This window comes from Hypomesus nipponensis, chromosome 2 (assembly GCF_054491055.1).
Source record: "Hypomesus nipponensis isolate SF chromosome 2, ASM5449105v1, whole genome shotgun sequence".
Taxonomy (NCBI): domain Eukaryota; kingdom Metazoa; phylum Chordata; class Actinopteri; order Osmeriformes; family Osmeridae; genus Hypomesus; species Hypomesus nipponensis.
The window spans coordinates 15960594-15975279 of NC_140362.1; the positions used below are offsets into that span (position 1 = coordinate 15960594).

The window sequence follows — 14686 nt, forward strand, 5'->3', positions numbered from 1 at the left end:
AATGGGAGGACAGAAGGAGGTCTGCCAACACCCCGAGGCTCCGCGGCCGAGAGGCCAGGTGCACCCTGGGAGTTCAGAAGAGGGTAATCATACATACGGGCCTGGTCTTCCTGTCACCGTGCAGCAATGAAGCTTGACACACGAACACACGACTACTAAGGGCAAGCATAAAGTGTTCATTGAAGTATGTAACAGGGGGTGTGACTCCCTCTGACCCCCCCGTCCCCCCCATGTAGTCTCCGGTGCATCCATCCGCCATTCGACCAAAGGCGCCACCCCCGATATCAAAAAAGGTTTGATTTGGGAAGACCACTCTGAGCTTGGTTCCAAGCCACCGACGCTCCGTATCCACACGCTGATTTACAGGGAGCGGATTCATCCCCCGGGGTCTCCCGGAGCTGCCCACTTCTGGGAGCCTGCACACTCTGCACAGCAGTGCTGTTTTGAAAGAGAATTTGGCATCGGCATGGAAATACATATTGAATTTGGGTCAGATCAGATTTTTTCAGCTGGCAGGATATAAGAGGCTATCTTTCTAGATCAAAGATACGCTGTGAAGTGGGTCATTGCATAACGCCAGGACGGACCACCACACTGTACTGTAGCTCAACTCCTGTTCTTGCACGCACACAAGGTCATGGACGGTCGTCTGTATTCAAAGCTGACCTATTTTTGGAGTTCTAACGCAACATGGATCAGTAACAGGTTGCCTTCTCCTGTGTGAGTGTGTGTGTGTGGGAGGGGGGGTGTCTATGTGTCCATGGGCAAGACTTTTCGAACAGCTTTGTCTGAGATAATGCGGTGGCTGAATCAAATATGAAGCACCAGTCATGACCAGCCCCCCACCCAACAATAATCATAAACCAAAACCATTCAGCATTATTATGGTGTGGGCCCCGAGCACACTGGGGCCAACACTGACAACATGGTCTCCACACGCCTCTCGCTTCTCATCCATCTCTCCAGGCACGTTGAAAACCCTGTGATCAACAACGGACGAGGAGAGGGGAGGAAGAACATCAAACACCAGAGAGAGGTGTCAGGGCGCGAGAGGTTTTGTCTTTTGTGATCTTGAAAAACAACGTATAAATAGATCCATGCCAGAACGCAGCAATTAAACAGAGCACAAGCAAAAGCTGCTTCCCTAATTGATTGGATTTGTGGGGACGTGAGGAATTCCAATTTGTGTCAGACAAAAACTAGTGCAGGGAGATCTTAATTGTTGTCGCTCTCTTCCTATAAGGGGTGATAAAACTCTTGCGTGGTGCAAACTAGCTGTTTGAAGATCTTGATCTTGGTAAATTTAGACCATGTGACTGTGTAAGCTGGTCAGTAAAGTAGATCAGAGTATCTGTGTAAGAAGGAATCTTTAGGAGATATGCAGGCAGTCATGTTGACACCCACTTACACATGCACGTACACACACACACACAGCCTAACAGTCCCTGAAATAGAAGTGCATACATTAAATGAGCCTAGTTTTTACTGAAAATCAATACTTGTGTATCATAGCGAAAGAAAAGCCATGTTCCAGACTATACAGTATTTGTCTAAGGATTAGGATCAATATTGGAAATCATGGGAACAAAAGAGCCAATAACTACCTTCTTAACATGGACTACAGCTGACAAAAGGGAAATCCAAAAAAGTAACCCAAAACACAATTACCCATAAGCACCTCGTGTCTGGACAACAATGACCGTCTGATTGGCTGGTTGACCGATAATCACAGCAGATCTTCTTGCTCAAGCTCCAATCAGAGATGCTGTGTCGGTGTGTTCTCTCCGTGGGGAGCCAGGAAGGTTAGGGGGGTCCTGCCAACACGGTGGGGGTCTGAATGTCTTGATGCACAAACATGGACTGCTCCGCCCACCCGCCAGGCCGTAACCAATCAACAAGCTGCAACTAATCAGGACTCTCTTTGAGCATAGCTGGGGGTTTCTTTTTTTATCAATATCTTAGAATTCTGGTAGTTTAAACTGTGATTAGACTGCACCCAATGTTGTGATGGTATAATTATATTCTGCCATATAATCAGTAGCTAGATATCGTTTAAAACAGTTAGGGTATGTATGAAGACGTTTCTGGTTGTTTATGAAGTTCACCCTAATTATTACTGAAACTGCTACCATGACCTCGTCCAAAAATAATGATGTTGTGCAGATGATTGGGGAGAACTCTCTACCATCTGGTGCAACGCTGCCATCCCTCTTTCCACTCCCCCATCCAGGCTGTGGACGGTCAAAGACATGAGCCGTTCATGGAGAGGAGATCCCAGCAAGCGTGCACAAGCACTCAGACCAGACGGAGTGGGTGTGACAGTGTTCAGCAACCCAGAAAGACGTGTGTTCCCTGTGCGAGTGTAGGGAAGGTTTCTGGAAAGAGCGCGCGGGAGCGAGCGGGCGTGATGACAGCTTGTCCTTCTGCGTGACTCCAGGGAGAGGGATGCTCGCCACCTTGTCAGACCCCGTGGACAGAGGCGGCACACCGCGGTCCGGGGGCCTCCCCCCTCGCTCGCTGGGGAGCTGCGGCGCACGGGGACCGATGCATGATGGGAGATCCAGTCCAGCGCGGCGAGGGGGCACGGCCAGCTGGGGATAAGAACTGACACCATCTGACAGGGAGGACGAAGCGAGGGAGGGAGGGAGGGAGGCTCGAACAACGGCAAGCATCCCGAACTGTGGCGTCGTCCGCTATGGTGGAAACGCCCGGGGGGCCGAGGGGGCGCGGGGGGGTGTATCTGGTCACTTCTCGACGCATGCAAGCACAAAGGACAAGCAGCCAAGGCAGCCGGCTATCCACTCGCCCCCAAAACACACACACACACACACACACAGGATCAGAGCAGCAGGCTCCACATGGTTATGAGGCCCAGCTGCCAGCCTCGGAGCGCTGGTGGGTCTCAGAGTGTGTCTGGCCTGGCCCGGCCCAGCCCGGCTCAGCCCAGGCCAGGCCCCGGTCCCTGGTCCCAAACAAAGCTTTGTTGAGAGCCTGCTCAATAGTCTTTTCATTCTGATTGATGGGCCTTGTTCAACGCCATCTGGCCACACATACATCACATTAATCATATCCCCAAACTCACACAGAGGCACTGGCCCCTACACACACACACACACACACACACACACACATCTGTGTATTCTATCATTCTGAACATGCCCCAAATCAGAGTTACCCCCCCCTGCCCCTCACTCACACACACTCTGCTTCCTGATGTGTGAGAGCTCACACACACATCCACACACACACACACCTACCCCCTCTCTGCGCTCTCAAACCCTCTGTCAGTAGACATACACGTTCACAAAAAAAAAACACAGGTAAAAAAACTGAAACAGTCCCAGTGAGAGGAGCTACTTTTCAGGGCCTTAATGTGAAACGAAAAGAGATAGTCACACACAGCGACTGAGATATTTGGGACGTACGTACGTGTGTGTGTATGTGTGTGTGTGTGAGTGTGTGTGGGGACGACGACTGATAAATGAGCTTCAAAAGGGGCAGACTATTGTGCTGAATAATGAATGGTCTCCTTCCAGACCCAGAAGATTCCCTTCAATTAGAAAACACACACACACACACACACACACAGATTATTTCAGAGATGTAATGGGTGGAAGAGGTGTGTATGAGTGTGTGTGTGTGTATGTCTGTGTGTTGATAGATGGCATTAAAATGTAAAATCCAGAGGGGGGTGGGGGGGGGGGGTGCTTCTCTTTTCCAGAATGCTTGTAATTATTCCTCTCTGTGTGGAGCAGGGGGGGAGGGGGTGGGTGGGTGGGGCTGTAATTACTTCATTCACTGCACAAGGTATTAGCATAGCTGAGAGAGCAAGTTATTAGTAACCGCTGTTGACATGGCTGTGTATTATTGCGTAGATGAGTTATTTCTGCCGAGGCCAGTGTGTACGTGTGTGTGTGTGTGTGCCAGTGGCTCAAGGCTAGGAGACTACTATAATGTGATAACAAATGTTTCTCCTTTCAGCTTCTTCTTCTTTTTTTTCATTCTCTTAAAGCAGACGATTAAATGTTCTTTCCTTATCTGGGATCAGCCATAGCCCCTGGCTGCCACGCCAAGCTAAATCATTAAAACCACCATTTAACAAATGATCTTGGATCTGTTGTTAGGGTCTGCCGTGTGGCAACGTGTCTTATCTCCTCCTCGTTGTTAAGGACCCCGCGATTGCTCGTTCCTCTGGTAACAACGGAGGTTTACAGTGTTATTGTTGTCGTCGTGCCGACGTGGTTAAACTGAACAGCGAGACTCCTTTTCTATCACTGACAGGAGGAAGTCGTTCCTCTGAATCAGAGCCCAGGAACGAGGACACAGAGAGAGCGTGGAGAAAGCAAGACACAACGTGTACAAACGACGACACACTGAAGATGCTTGAGGCTCTCAGACAGCTATCTACTTCTGCCTCACACACACACACACAGACACACATACACACAGACACACTTTACTACAACAAACCGACAAAAGTGTGTGAGGCCATAGCTGCAGCGGTGTAGAGGCCTCGGTGGTGACATGAGTGGAGCCCTGACATGTTAGCCAGACGCTGTTGGAAGACAACAGTCCCGCTCCTCATTCAGAAGAGGCGTATTTAAACGTGTGCATGGGGGGGACGAAAAGACACGAGGGGGGGGGGGGAGGATAAAAGGGAAGAGAACAGAGCGGGAAATCAAAAGAAAGATAGAGATTTAGACAGAAAAAGAAAGAAAGAAAGAAAGATTGGTTCTTGGCACAGAACTAGGGCCATTAAATCATGTACTCAAAGGGAGAGAAGGGGGGGGGGGTCTGTTGGTGTGTTGCCGGGCAGAGTAGCCGGGTCTCGACAACACACCTGCAGAACTGGAGCAATAGAACAGTAACAACAAGCCAGTAAGAATGCTACAGCACTGTGTGTGTGTGTATGTCTGTGTGTGTGTGTGTGTGTGGGGGGGGGGGGTCTCTATGTTGCTCCCCTCCTCTATGGGGAGATAACCCCCTGCCCAGACACTTGGCCCTGGCTCTGTGAATGACGGCAAGCCTGGTGCGCTTGTGCCTGTCGCCATGGCAGTGCCACGCTAGGGCCGTGTGCCACAGATCTGCTCCGAGTGACACAGTGCTTGTGTGTGTGTGTGTGTGTTTGTGTGTGTGAGGCCTATGGATATAAAAGGCCTATTTGATGTGTGTGACTGTAAAGAGAGGGAGCCAGACTCCCATTATGATTGTGTGTGTGTGTGTGTGTGTGTGTGCCATCTGCAGCAGGTCATCCAACATGGGCATAGGGGGCTGGGCCACACAGGGATGGGTGGGCAGACAGACAGCTGGGGGCACACATATCCTGCCAACCAAGTGTGTGTGGGTGTTTATATTTGAGAGGGAGTGTGTGTTTATATAAGTACGTGTGTTTATAATTGAGAGAGTGTGTGAGTGTGTGTGTGAGGGGGGTATCTGAGAATGAGAAGCAGATAGAATGTGGGGTATGTGGTGTTGGGGGAGCAGTGCTTTTTAAAATCTCTGCCCCTCCCCCCCCCCGGACCCCTCTTTGTAACAGCTGAACTGTGAAAAGAGCTTAAAAAGTGCAGTGGTGCTGTTATGGGCTGAACTAGGACAGGTAGATAGGAGAGGACACAAGACTTTTAGAGCCGCTGGTTTTGTGGGCCCTGTGTGTGTGTTTGCGGAGGGTTAGCAGTGTGTTCAGGAGTTGATAAAACTGTGCGCCCCTGATAAATGTGGGATACGTGCCAAATGGCAGGCTTTGTAGTGTGCTTAGAGAGGAGCAGAGAGGGGGACCCACTTCCTGGTTTGTCAGTGCAGGACCACGCTAATGGAAACCCATCCCAGATGGACATGAACTCACTGCCAGCCGTCCTAATGAATCCTGGGACAGCCTCGTCTGTATGTTTGTGTGTGCGCATGTGTGTGCGCGTCTGTGTGTGTGCATCTGTGTGTGTGCACACGTATGCGTGTGTCCATATGTGTGTGTGTGTGTGTGTGTGCATTTGTGTGCGTGTGTTTGTGCACGTGTGTGTGTGTTCCAGCAGCCTTTTGTGCGTGGCCCCTGACAGTGTCTCAGGTGAGCCTTAGTGCTGCTTGATTAGCCCACAGTCTATTAAGACAAATGGCTTGAGCCTCTTCGGTGCAGAGCAGAGAGGAGCACCCGGCAGCCCTGCGCTGCACAGCTCGTCTTAGCGCTAGGCTAACAGGAGAGACCAACACTGCATTAACTGGACGAAACAAAGGGGGAAAACGGTAGTTTTCTTTCCAATTTCCTCTTAAATGTACCAATTTACAGCGCTCATTAAAGGTGGCAGCGGAGAAAGGAGAATTAAATAGCAGATATGAAAGTGGCGGTGCGGGAAGCCATTACAGTAACAGTTGATGTTGTCAGCTCCGCCAGCTATTTGTGGGCCGCACGTTTCAACTGTGAAGGGAAAACAGATTCTTTTTTTTCCCTCAAAGCCTTAGGAAATATGGAGATTGCTCTACCCCATCACAATGACCATGACAGTCATTCCCCAAAAACAAGGCTTTGGGAATTTGTAATTATTTGTTTTAATTAGATTTGCAATTACATGTTTACAAAGGGTAGACATATAGCGTTGGCATTTATTTGTTTGTGTTCAGGAGGAGAGAAGGTGCTGGAACACAACGGTCCTAACAGACTACTTAGCTCTTATCTATGCTGCTGTTTCCTCCAGGTGCCTATTAGGACACGTACAGTATGAGCCATAAGGACCCAAGACAAACTACGGCAGTTTATATAATTACAACAGTGGACCCGGGGGAGTCTGGCAGAGGGAGAGTTAGTGGTGTTTCTGAGGCCGGTGTACGGACAGTTAGTGGTGTTTCTGAGGCCAGTGTAGGGACAGTTAGTGGTGTTTCTGAGGCCAGTGTAGGGACCGTTAGTGGTGTTTCTGAGGCCAGTGTAGGGACAGTTAGTGGTGTTTCTGAGGCCAGTGTAGGGACCGTTAGTGGTGTTTCTGAAGCCAGTGTAGGGACAGTTAGTGGTGTTTCTGAGGCCAGTGTAGGGACCGTTAGTGGTGTTTCTGAGGCCAGTGTAAGGACAGTTAGTGGTGTTTCGGAGGCCAGTGGAGGGACAGTTGGTGGTGTTTTTGAGGCCGGTGTACGGACAGTTAGTGGTGTTTCTGAGGCCAGTGTACGGACAGTTAGTGGTGTTTCTGAGGCCAGTGTAGGGACAGTTAGTGGTGTTTCTGAGGCCAGTGTAGGGACAGTTAGTGGTGTTTCTGAGGCCAGTGTAGGGACAGTTAGTGGTGTTTCTGAGGCCAGTGTAGGGACAGTTAGTGGTGTTTCTAGGCCAGTGTAGGGACAGTTGGGGGTGTTTCTGAGGCCAGTGGAGGGACAGTTGGTGGTGTTTCTGAGGCCAGTGGAGTTAGTGGTGTTTCTGAGGCTAGTGGAGGGACAGTTAGCGGAGGCTAGTGGAGTTTGCGATTTTGCTAGTATGTATAGGCTGCCAGCATGTGTGTGTGTGTGTGTGTGTGTGTGTGGGAGGAAAGTGTTTGTGTATGTGTGGGTGGCAGGGAAGTGTGGCTGTCTCTAGAGGTAAGCGTGATTTTTCTTCATTTCTTTCAATTATGCCACACAAGGGATGAGAGGGAGACTGAGAGAAAGATAGAGGGGAGGGGAGGAGGGGGGAGTGAGAGAGTGAGAGCAAAAGAGAAAAAGCAAAACAAAGGAAGGAAGAAAAGAAGGAAAGAGGGAACTACTAAGGTTAAAGTTATTAAAATCTTTAACATTCTTTGACAGCTTCGATAATGATTTTAATGATTCAGTCAGCAAGATAAACAGAAAAATCAGAAAGTTTCGAGTTTAATAACATATTGCATGATTTCACAAATAAAGTGAATATATTCCAGTTAAAATGTAATCACCATACACTAACAAAGAAGTGCTTGGAAATTGCCTTTTATTTGCAAAGGATTGATACTATTTCCCGAACTGACTGAAACATAATAATGGCTTCCAATGCTTGACTAAGCCACTGGGTCGGGGGTGACCTTAACCATGCGGCACGCCAGGGCCCCCCAACTGGATACAATACACTGACACACTCATGAATACAACACATCTGCCACTTGGTGTATGCCTGTCTGTCTGAGTGCATGTATGTGTGTTCTGAATGTGTGTCAGTCCGTATGTGTGTGTATGCTTGGCTGTGTGTGTGTGTGTGTGTGTCTACTTATGTAGTGCTATTCAGGCCGATGTTCATTCACACAGAAAATCCCCTCTGAGCTCAGTAATCACCCTGAAACAAAGCCAAATGACCCCATCAAGGTGTCTATATTAGACACTTAATACCCAATCACCATCAGTGCAGAGCATCCGGACCCACGCATCATTAAGGAGGATTATTAAATGAAAGCTTACTCATTACTCCCGACACATGCACCACAACCAAAATGGCCGTCCTGCTTAATTGCAGTGTCCTGATATTACTGAGGGGGAAGGTGGGTGTGTGTGTGTCGGGGGGGAGACGAGGAGGTAACTGGAGGGATGGAACACCAGACAGACAGACGGACGGACAAGCAGTCACAAAACAGTCAGTCAGTGAATGAATCAACCAGCCAGCCTCAGTGTGCAGTGAACAGGCATGTTTATGAGGACATTAGCCAGAAGGACGGCAATCTCCACTGATTCCCTCGCTCAAAACGAGATGCTTCGAGTGTACACAAGCATCACTGATCTCCAGTCACTAAGGAGCCCTAATCTAGTGTAAGCATCCCATAGTGGTGGTGAAAGTGTGTGTGTGAGTGTGTGTGTGTGTGTGTATGTGAGTGTGTTCAGTCGGTTATTGAAACCCACTTCACAGGAAAATAAGACAGAATGTAATCAGGACCAAAACATTTCTTGAGCCTCCTCACTGCACATGGCCGGTGAGAAGTCTCTCCTCTCATCGTGTCTCTCTGCCAAGGCTTGGCTGATCTGTAAGGAGAGAGACTGCACTACAGAGCACCTACACTACACTGGCTCGTTTATGGGCTGTAGTTACTATGGCTACAGCTCGTCTTGGCTGACATTCTGATGATATCATTAAGAAGTGCCGGGGGGGGGGGTGGTTTTAGGTTGTGTGGTTTCATGGTGAATGGAGTGCTTCAAGGACTGTCCTGGCTTCACCAGAGAGTGCCAGAGAGAGTCATGGGTAGGCTTGTAAGTTTAGTGAGCTAGCATGGTTAGGCCATCATTCAGGGATGCCTGCACGACGGCCCGCACATCCATCTTTTTAACGGTCGGGCCTTTTCCCCTCCTGGAACAGGTAGACTCCAGAGGAGCCTGTGGGGCTGAAGAGGGGAAGAGGAGGAGGAGAGAGAGGAGGAGCAGGGGAGGAGAGGGAGAGCTGCTTACCTGGTGGTCGTAGGGGTTGTAGGAGTGGAACAGCTGAGACAGCTCCTTTGTCCTCTGCTTCTTCTGTGGGGAGAGGAGGAGAACCGAGAGAAGCCAACGTTAGCACGCTACCAACAGGACCACGAGCACCCAAGGTTACCGTACACAAACATCCACCAAGGTTCCTCCCGGCCATGCACAGCCGAACGACCGCACGCTTCACTGGGGGCGCTTCGGAGAGAGCGGACGGGTTGTTCAAAAACGACAACAACAACGCCAAGGAAATAGGAAGCAGGAAATGACACGGCTGCCTGGACGCGAGGCAGCGCCCTGCGGCCATGCCCGGCACCCTGGGAGCCTGCCCTCATGGCCCCTCCATGCCGCCGGGGGAAGGACACCTCGGGCCCACAGCGCTGGGAATCCCACGCCTCCTAACGCAATCACTTAAGGAGAGGCACGGAGATGTAAGGGCTGGATAATTAAAACGCTGATTAGGCCACGAGGCGCTGTGGGCAGCCTGGCTGAGGTGGGCGCGGGAGGGGAGGGGGGCAGAGCCACGCTGAGGGCCCTGGGGGGGGGGGGGGGGCAAGAAGACGTCAATGTCCTCCGGCACAGCTCCACAGCTGCATACACGATACATAATGCATCGAGAGACAAACAGAGGCACACACACACACACCCGCACACAGGCAACACACAAACACACAGGCAACACACACACACGTGTGCGCTTCTTCATCCGCGCACGGAAAGTCAACCGAAACTTTCCGACGAGTGCAGCGGGCGATCAGCGTGGCAGCCGAGGAGAGCGAGTTGGAGAGTTCATCTTCCAACTTAGTGCACTTAGAGGTCACAGCCTCCAGCAGGAGGTCCCTGGGGGCTGGGGGAGGATTAGAGGCTGTGTGTAACGCCAGGTAGCAGGGCAGGGTACTTATGCCCCGGCCTCGCTAATGATCCACACTGAGCCCTGCTCTAACTCTCATCCATCTCTCCCTCGCTGACTCGCTCCATACCTCCATCGCCTCCCCTAATAAGAAGCGCTGCTGTTTTTGAGTGTGTGCGTGTGTGTATGTGTGTGAACATTATATTGAGCCAATCCAACAGGGATCTCATTGGTGCTGCTGAGGAATCGTAACCTCAGGTGCTTCTCTGCTCTCCCGCAGCCCAGCCTGCTCGCATGCGTACACACACACGCGTACACACACACACACACACACACACAGACAGACACACATGCATACATCTCTGTTCCACCCCTGTGCATCTGTGTGTGTGCATGTGTGTCCGCGTGTGTGTAAGGGCGAGAAGAAAGCGAGTCCTGTTGAGCTCAGATGTTACCATCCATCCCAGCCTGTCATTGTGCAGCTCATCCGGACCTGGCCTTTTGATTTGGGTGAGAGGAGAGGAGAGACGAGAGGGGGAAGGAAGGTAGGAGAGGAAAGGAGGGGTTTGGCGCTCAGAGATAACCAGCTGCCAAGCCGTGAGAGAATACGTTTTATTTCTCCCCTCAGTCTGGCATCACATATCTTCATTCCGGGAGAGAGAGGGAGGGAGCGGAGACAGAAATTTGATCAAAACCGATGAACCCACCGCTGACCTTGGGAGACTCAATATTTCAGCCAATTAGGGCCGCGTCTGCAGAGATTGCCTGTGCCCAAAGCGTCAGGGAGTCCGGGCCCGCAGGAAAATATAATCTTGATGAAGCAGAATAACCACTTTTCTCGTCTGTTATTCGGAGGCTGTGCTGTCGGTCGGGGGGGCTTCAATCCAGGGTGGCCCAAGTCAAGGTCTGTGTCAACCAATCACAGGCCACTGTGAACTGTTCATTTCCTGTATTACACCCTATCAGAGTGTGTCGTTTTACTTGACCTGAGATGTAATTGGCTCCCTCGGAATCTCGGACCATGTAGCCGTGTGGAAGTGAACACAGGTTTTGACTTTCCACCAAAAGACCCGCCTTGTGCTCCCCTGGTGACCACATGGCTGAAGGGTTTAGGGTTAGGGCCACCTCTTGAGGTGGCATGGTTACCAAACCATCCCCACTGCATAGCAGGGGAGGGACGGGAGAGGAGGAGGAGAGAGGGGAAAGGGATGGCCCAGGGAAGGAGAGATGAGGAGAGGAGAGGGAGGAGGGAACAGGAGAGAGGAGAGAAAGAGGAGAAGGGAGAAGGAGAGGGAAGCCACAAGTGGTTGGTGCGAACAGCAACAGTTCCTCTGGCCCTCCCTGACACGTGAACAAGTCGTCAATAAAAGCTGTGACTGCTCCCATTAGCTGGGCTGCACAGCCCCTCCCAGGACTCCACCCACTAACGACACGGCGCATCCAAATCGATGTGGAAGACAAGCGGCAGAGATCTCTGTCAGCTTTCGCCCCGGCGGCTCGCACCGGAGGGGAGGCGCCATCGACGAGCGGACGGTGGAGTTCATTTGGAAACGACGTTTCCGCTTCTGCCTCCAATCCCCGCGCGGCATGCGTCTGTCGGCACGGCGATGATGAACGATGGCGCCTCCCATGTAGTCCATCTGCTGCTGCGACGTGACGGGGATGCGGGGAAACGGCTGTGGCGGCCCTCGTGCTGCGACATGGGCACACGCACACACACACACACAGTACACAACACACAGTACACAACACACAGTACACACCCACATCACACATCACGTCATACACAAACACATATGCATATACCGTCCACATGCACAAACACAAACACACACCACCACGCCACACATAGCACACAACATCACACCTCCTGACTGGCTGCATGTACATGTGAGGCACACATCTTCAGACGCCCATCGTACACACACTCAAACGTACAGCAGAAACATAGAGACATGCACAGACGCACGCTCACACAACAGCAACAACTAGAAACTCTCAGCCCTGGTGCTTCAACTGCTCTGGATAGCAGGCATCTTCTATATCCTCTGTTGTGGGAAAATATTGATTTGAAAGGTTTACACTTCCAGCAGTTCAGAAAGAAGCTGTGATATCCTGTCAGGCGTTGCTATCTGTTCCTCATTCATAAGTGAACATATGATAGACATGAATGAGGTGAACCACAGGTCTGGGGTGACCAAAAGGACGCTGTTCGCAACCCCCCCCCCCCTCCTCCATCCTTACCCCGCCCCCTTTTCTCTATTCCACTCTCCTTCCCTTCTACTGTCTCCCTTCTTTTCACTACCCCTATCCCCCTTTCTCCTATGAACTTTCTCCACGCTTTCTTTTTTTCACGAATTTGACTTAACCGAGTTAATCATATCATCAAAAGTATCCCCCCCAAAAAGTCACACCTTCAAAAAGGCGATAATTACTGGAAAACAGACAAAATCTCGACGTTTTAATGATTCACCTAAAAGGTCAGGGACTCGTTACATCTCGGCGAATCAAAAGGGAGCGCCTTTGAAAGAAAAAAGGAAAAACCCTGGCGTGCTCCGAGTGGACTGACAATGAAAGTCAGATGAGCTGGTTGGAGCCGGTGTAGCTGGAGAGGAGGAGGGGGGGGCACCCCGGGGGGGGGGGGGGGGGGGGCACCCCCTGCACCCCCGTGTCTCCCAGCCAGTCGGAGAGGAGAGACGATCCCACAAAGGCCGAGCAGCTCTCCTCGGAGACGGAGAGCAGGGAAAGAGAATGACATATGAAGGAGCTCCACTTTAAAGAGCCATATCAAGCCTTTGATGGTGTGGAGGAAGTTCTCGGAAGGTGGGAGAGAGCAAGAGCAATGGAAGAGAGAGAGAGAGAGCGAGGGAGCGAGACATGGTGGGGAACGTACAAGTGGGAAGGTCAAACGTGTACACGGACAGAGAGAAATGAAAGTGGAATATTTCCAGAGAGTATAGGCAGTATACAGTACAACATGTAAAAATAAATGACTTGGGGACAGTCTTTAGATCTTTAGAGATTCTTTAGAGTTCATCCAACAAAGAGCATCCATCCCAGCACATCCATCCTGGCCCATCCAGCCTGTCCTGTACTCGTCCCATCTTCCTTAGCCTAACGGTGTGAGCTGGGTCTGGTCTTAGTCAGGACACAGCTGACGGCATCTGTCAGCGAGCCAGTTACATCACCAGGAATGATAGTTTCAGTGGTCAGCATCAGGTAACAGAGATTGTTCCTCATTAATACTGTAGAATTTTTTTTAAACCCACACGCACCTGCAGACCCACCCTCATACACCCACTGAGGCTTTCTGTGAATGCACCGCAGGTTTGTTTACATGCCCTGTTGTGAGCTGGGAGATGAGAAGCGAAGTGAGGGAAAAAAAAAAATAAACAACCTGAAAACATGATACATATTTTCCAAAACCCACGAAAAAAGACACAGATATTTCCCCTTGATCGACAAAACACTTTCAGAAATAATTTAATATCATTTATTCGCTTGAGTTTGCACTTGCGAGAGTGTGTATTTACACTTTAAGTGTGTGTGTGTGTGTGCAAGCTAATTAGCATGAGTTCTGGAGGATATTATAAGAGAAGCACAGTGTCTTTGAAGGTGTTAATCCTGGGGAGCTGAAAGAAGCTCTAGGCCATATTCACAGCAAATCCTGACATAATTGGAACATTTTTTTTCCACATATATTCTCAGATGACAGGAGTTTTTCTTATTTTTTTAATATTTTTTTAGATAATATTCCAATGTTCAGACTTGATCTATAACATGTCAAACTTCAACATTCATAAAGGACTAGGGCCTGAGGATTCAATACTTCATCTTCTTAAACCATATTGGATCTGCTTTCATTCATATGATAAACAGATCAAATCGGTCAAAAAAACTATCCTAAGTAAACAAAATCCTAAACATTGCCGCGTTGGGAGTTGCGTGTGGCGTTTGTGTGAGTGTGTCCGTGCCATATGTGTATATGTGTTTGTAACTGTGTATCTGCATTCCAGCCTGCATCGGTGAGTGTATGTAAGAGTCTGTGTGTGTGTGTGAGTGCGCGCGTGTGTGTGAGAGTGTGTGTGTGAGCGTGCGTGTGTGTGAGAGAGTGTGTGTGTTTGTGTGTGTGTGTGTGTGTGAGTGTGCGTGTGTGAGTGAGAGTGCGTGTGTGAGTGTGCGTGTGAGAGAGTGTGTGTGTGTGCAGGGTGACTGACCGTGAGTGCGGGGACCTGCTCCATCCTGGCGGCGGGCGTGCCGGGCCGGGGGTAGAACTGGTTGATGAAGAGCGAGGGGAAGCGGTAGTGTCTCACCAGCTCCACCGTCTCCTGGAAGTCCTCCTCCGTCTCCCCAGGGAAGCCACAGATGATGTCTGTCGCTATGGTTATACCAGGGACCCTGGGGGAGGGGGGGGGGGGGGGGGGCAGACCGAGAGATAAGAGTCAGAATTACAGCCCTTTATGATATAGGGGGTGGAGG

The 14686-nt window shown here is 50.4% G+C and overlaps 1 protein-coding gene across 3 annotated transcripts in view; it reads right to left on the bottom strand.

Moving 5' to 3' along the window:
• Positions 1-14686, bottom strand: part of cdkal1 (CDK5 regulatory subunit associated protein 1-like 1) — a 158612-nt gene that overhangs the window by 32093 nt on the left and 111833 nt on the right. For all 3 annotated transcript variants that reach the window (XM_084708551.1, XM_084708553.1, XM_084708550.1), the window contains exons 11-12: positions 14425-14605; positions 9346-9408 (exon numbers count right to left, since the gene is read on the bottom strand). In XM_084708551.1, coding sequence (XP_084564677.1) covers positions 9346-9408; positions 14425-14605 — 244 coding nt within the window. The remainder of the gene's footprint in view (positions 1-9345; positions 9409-14424; positions 14606-14686) is intronic.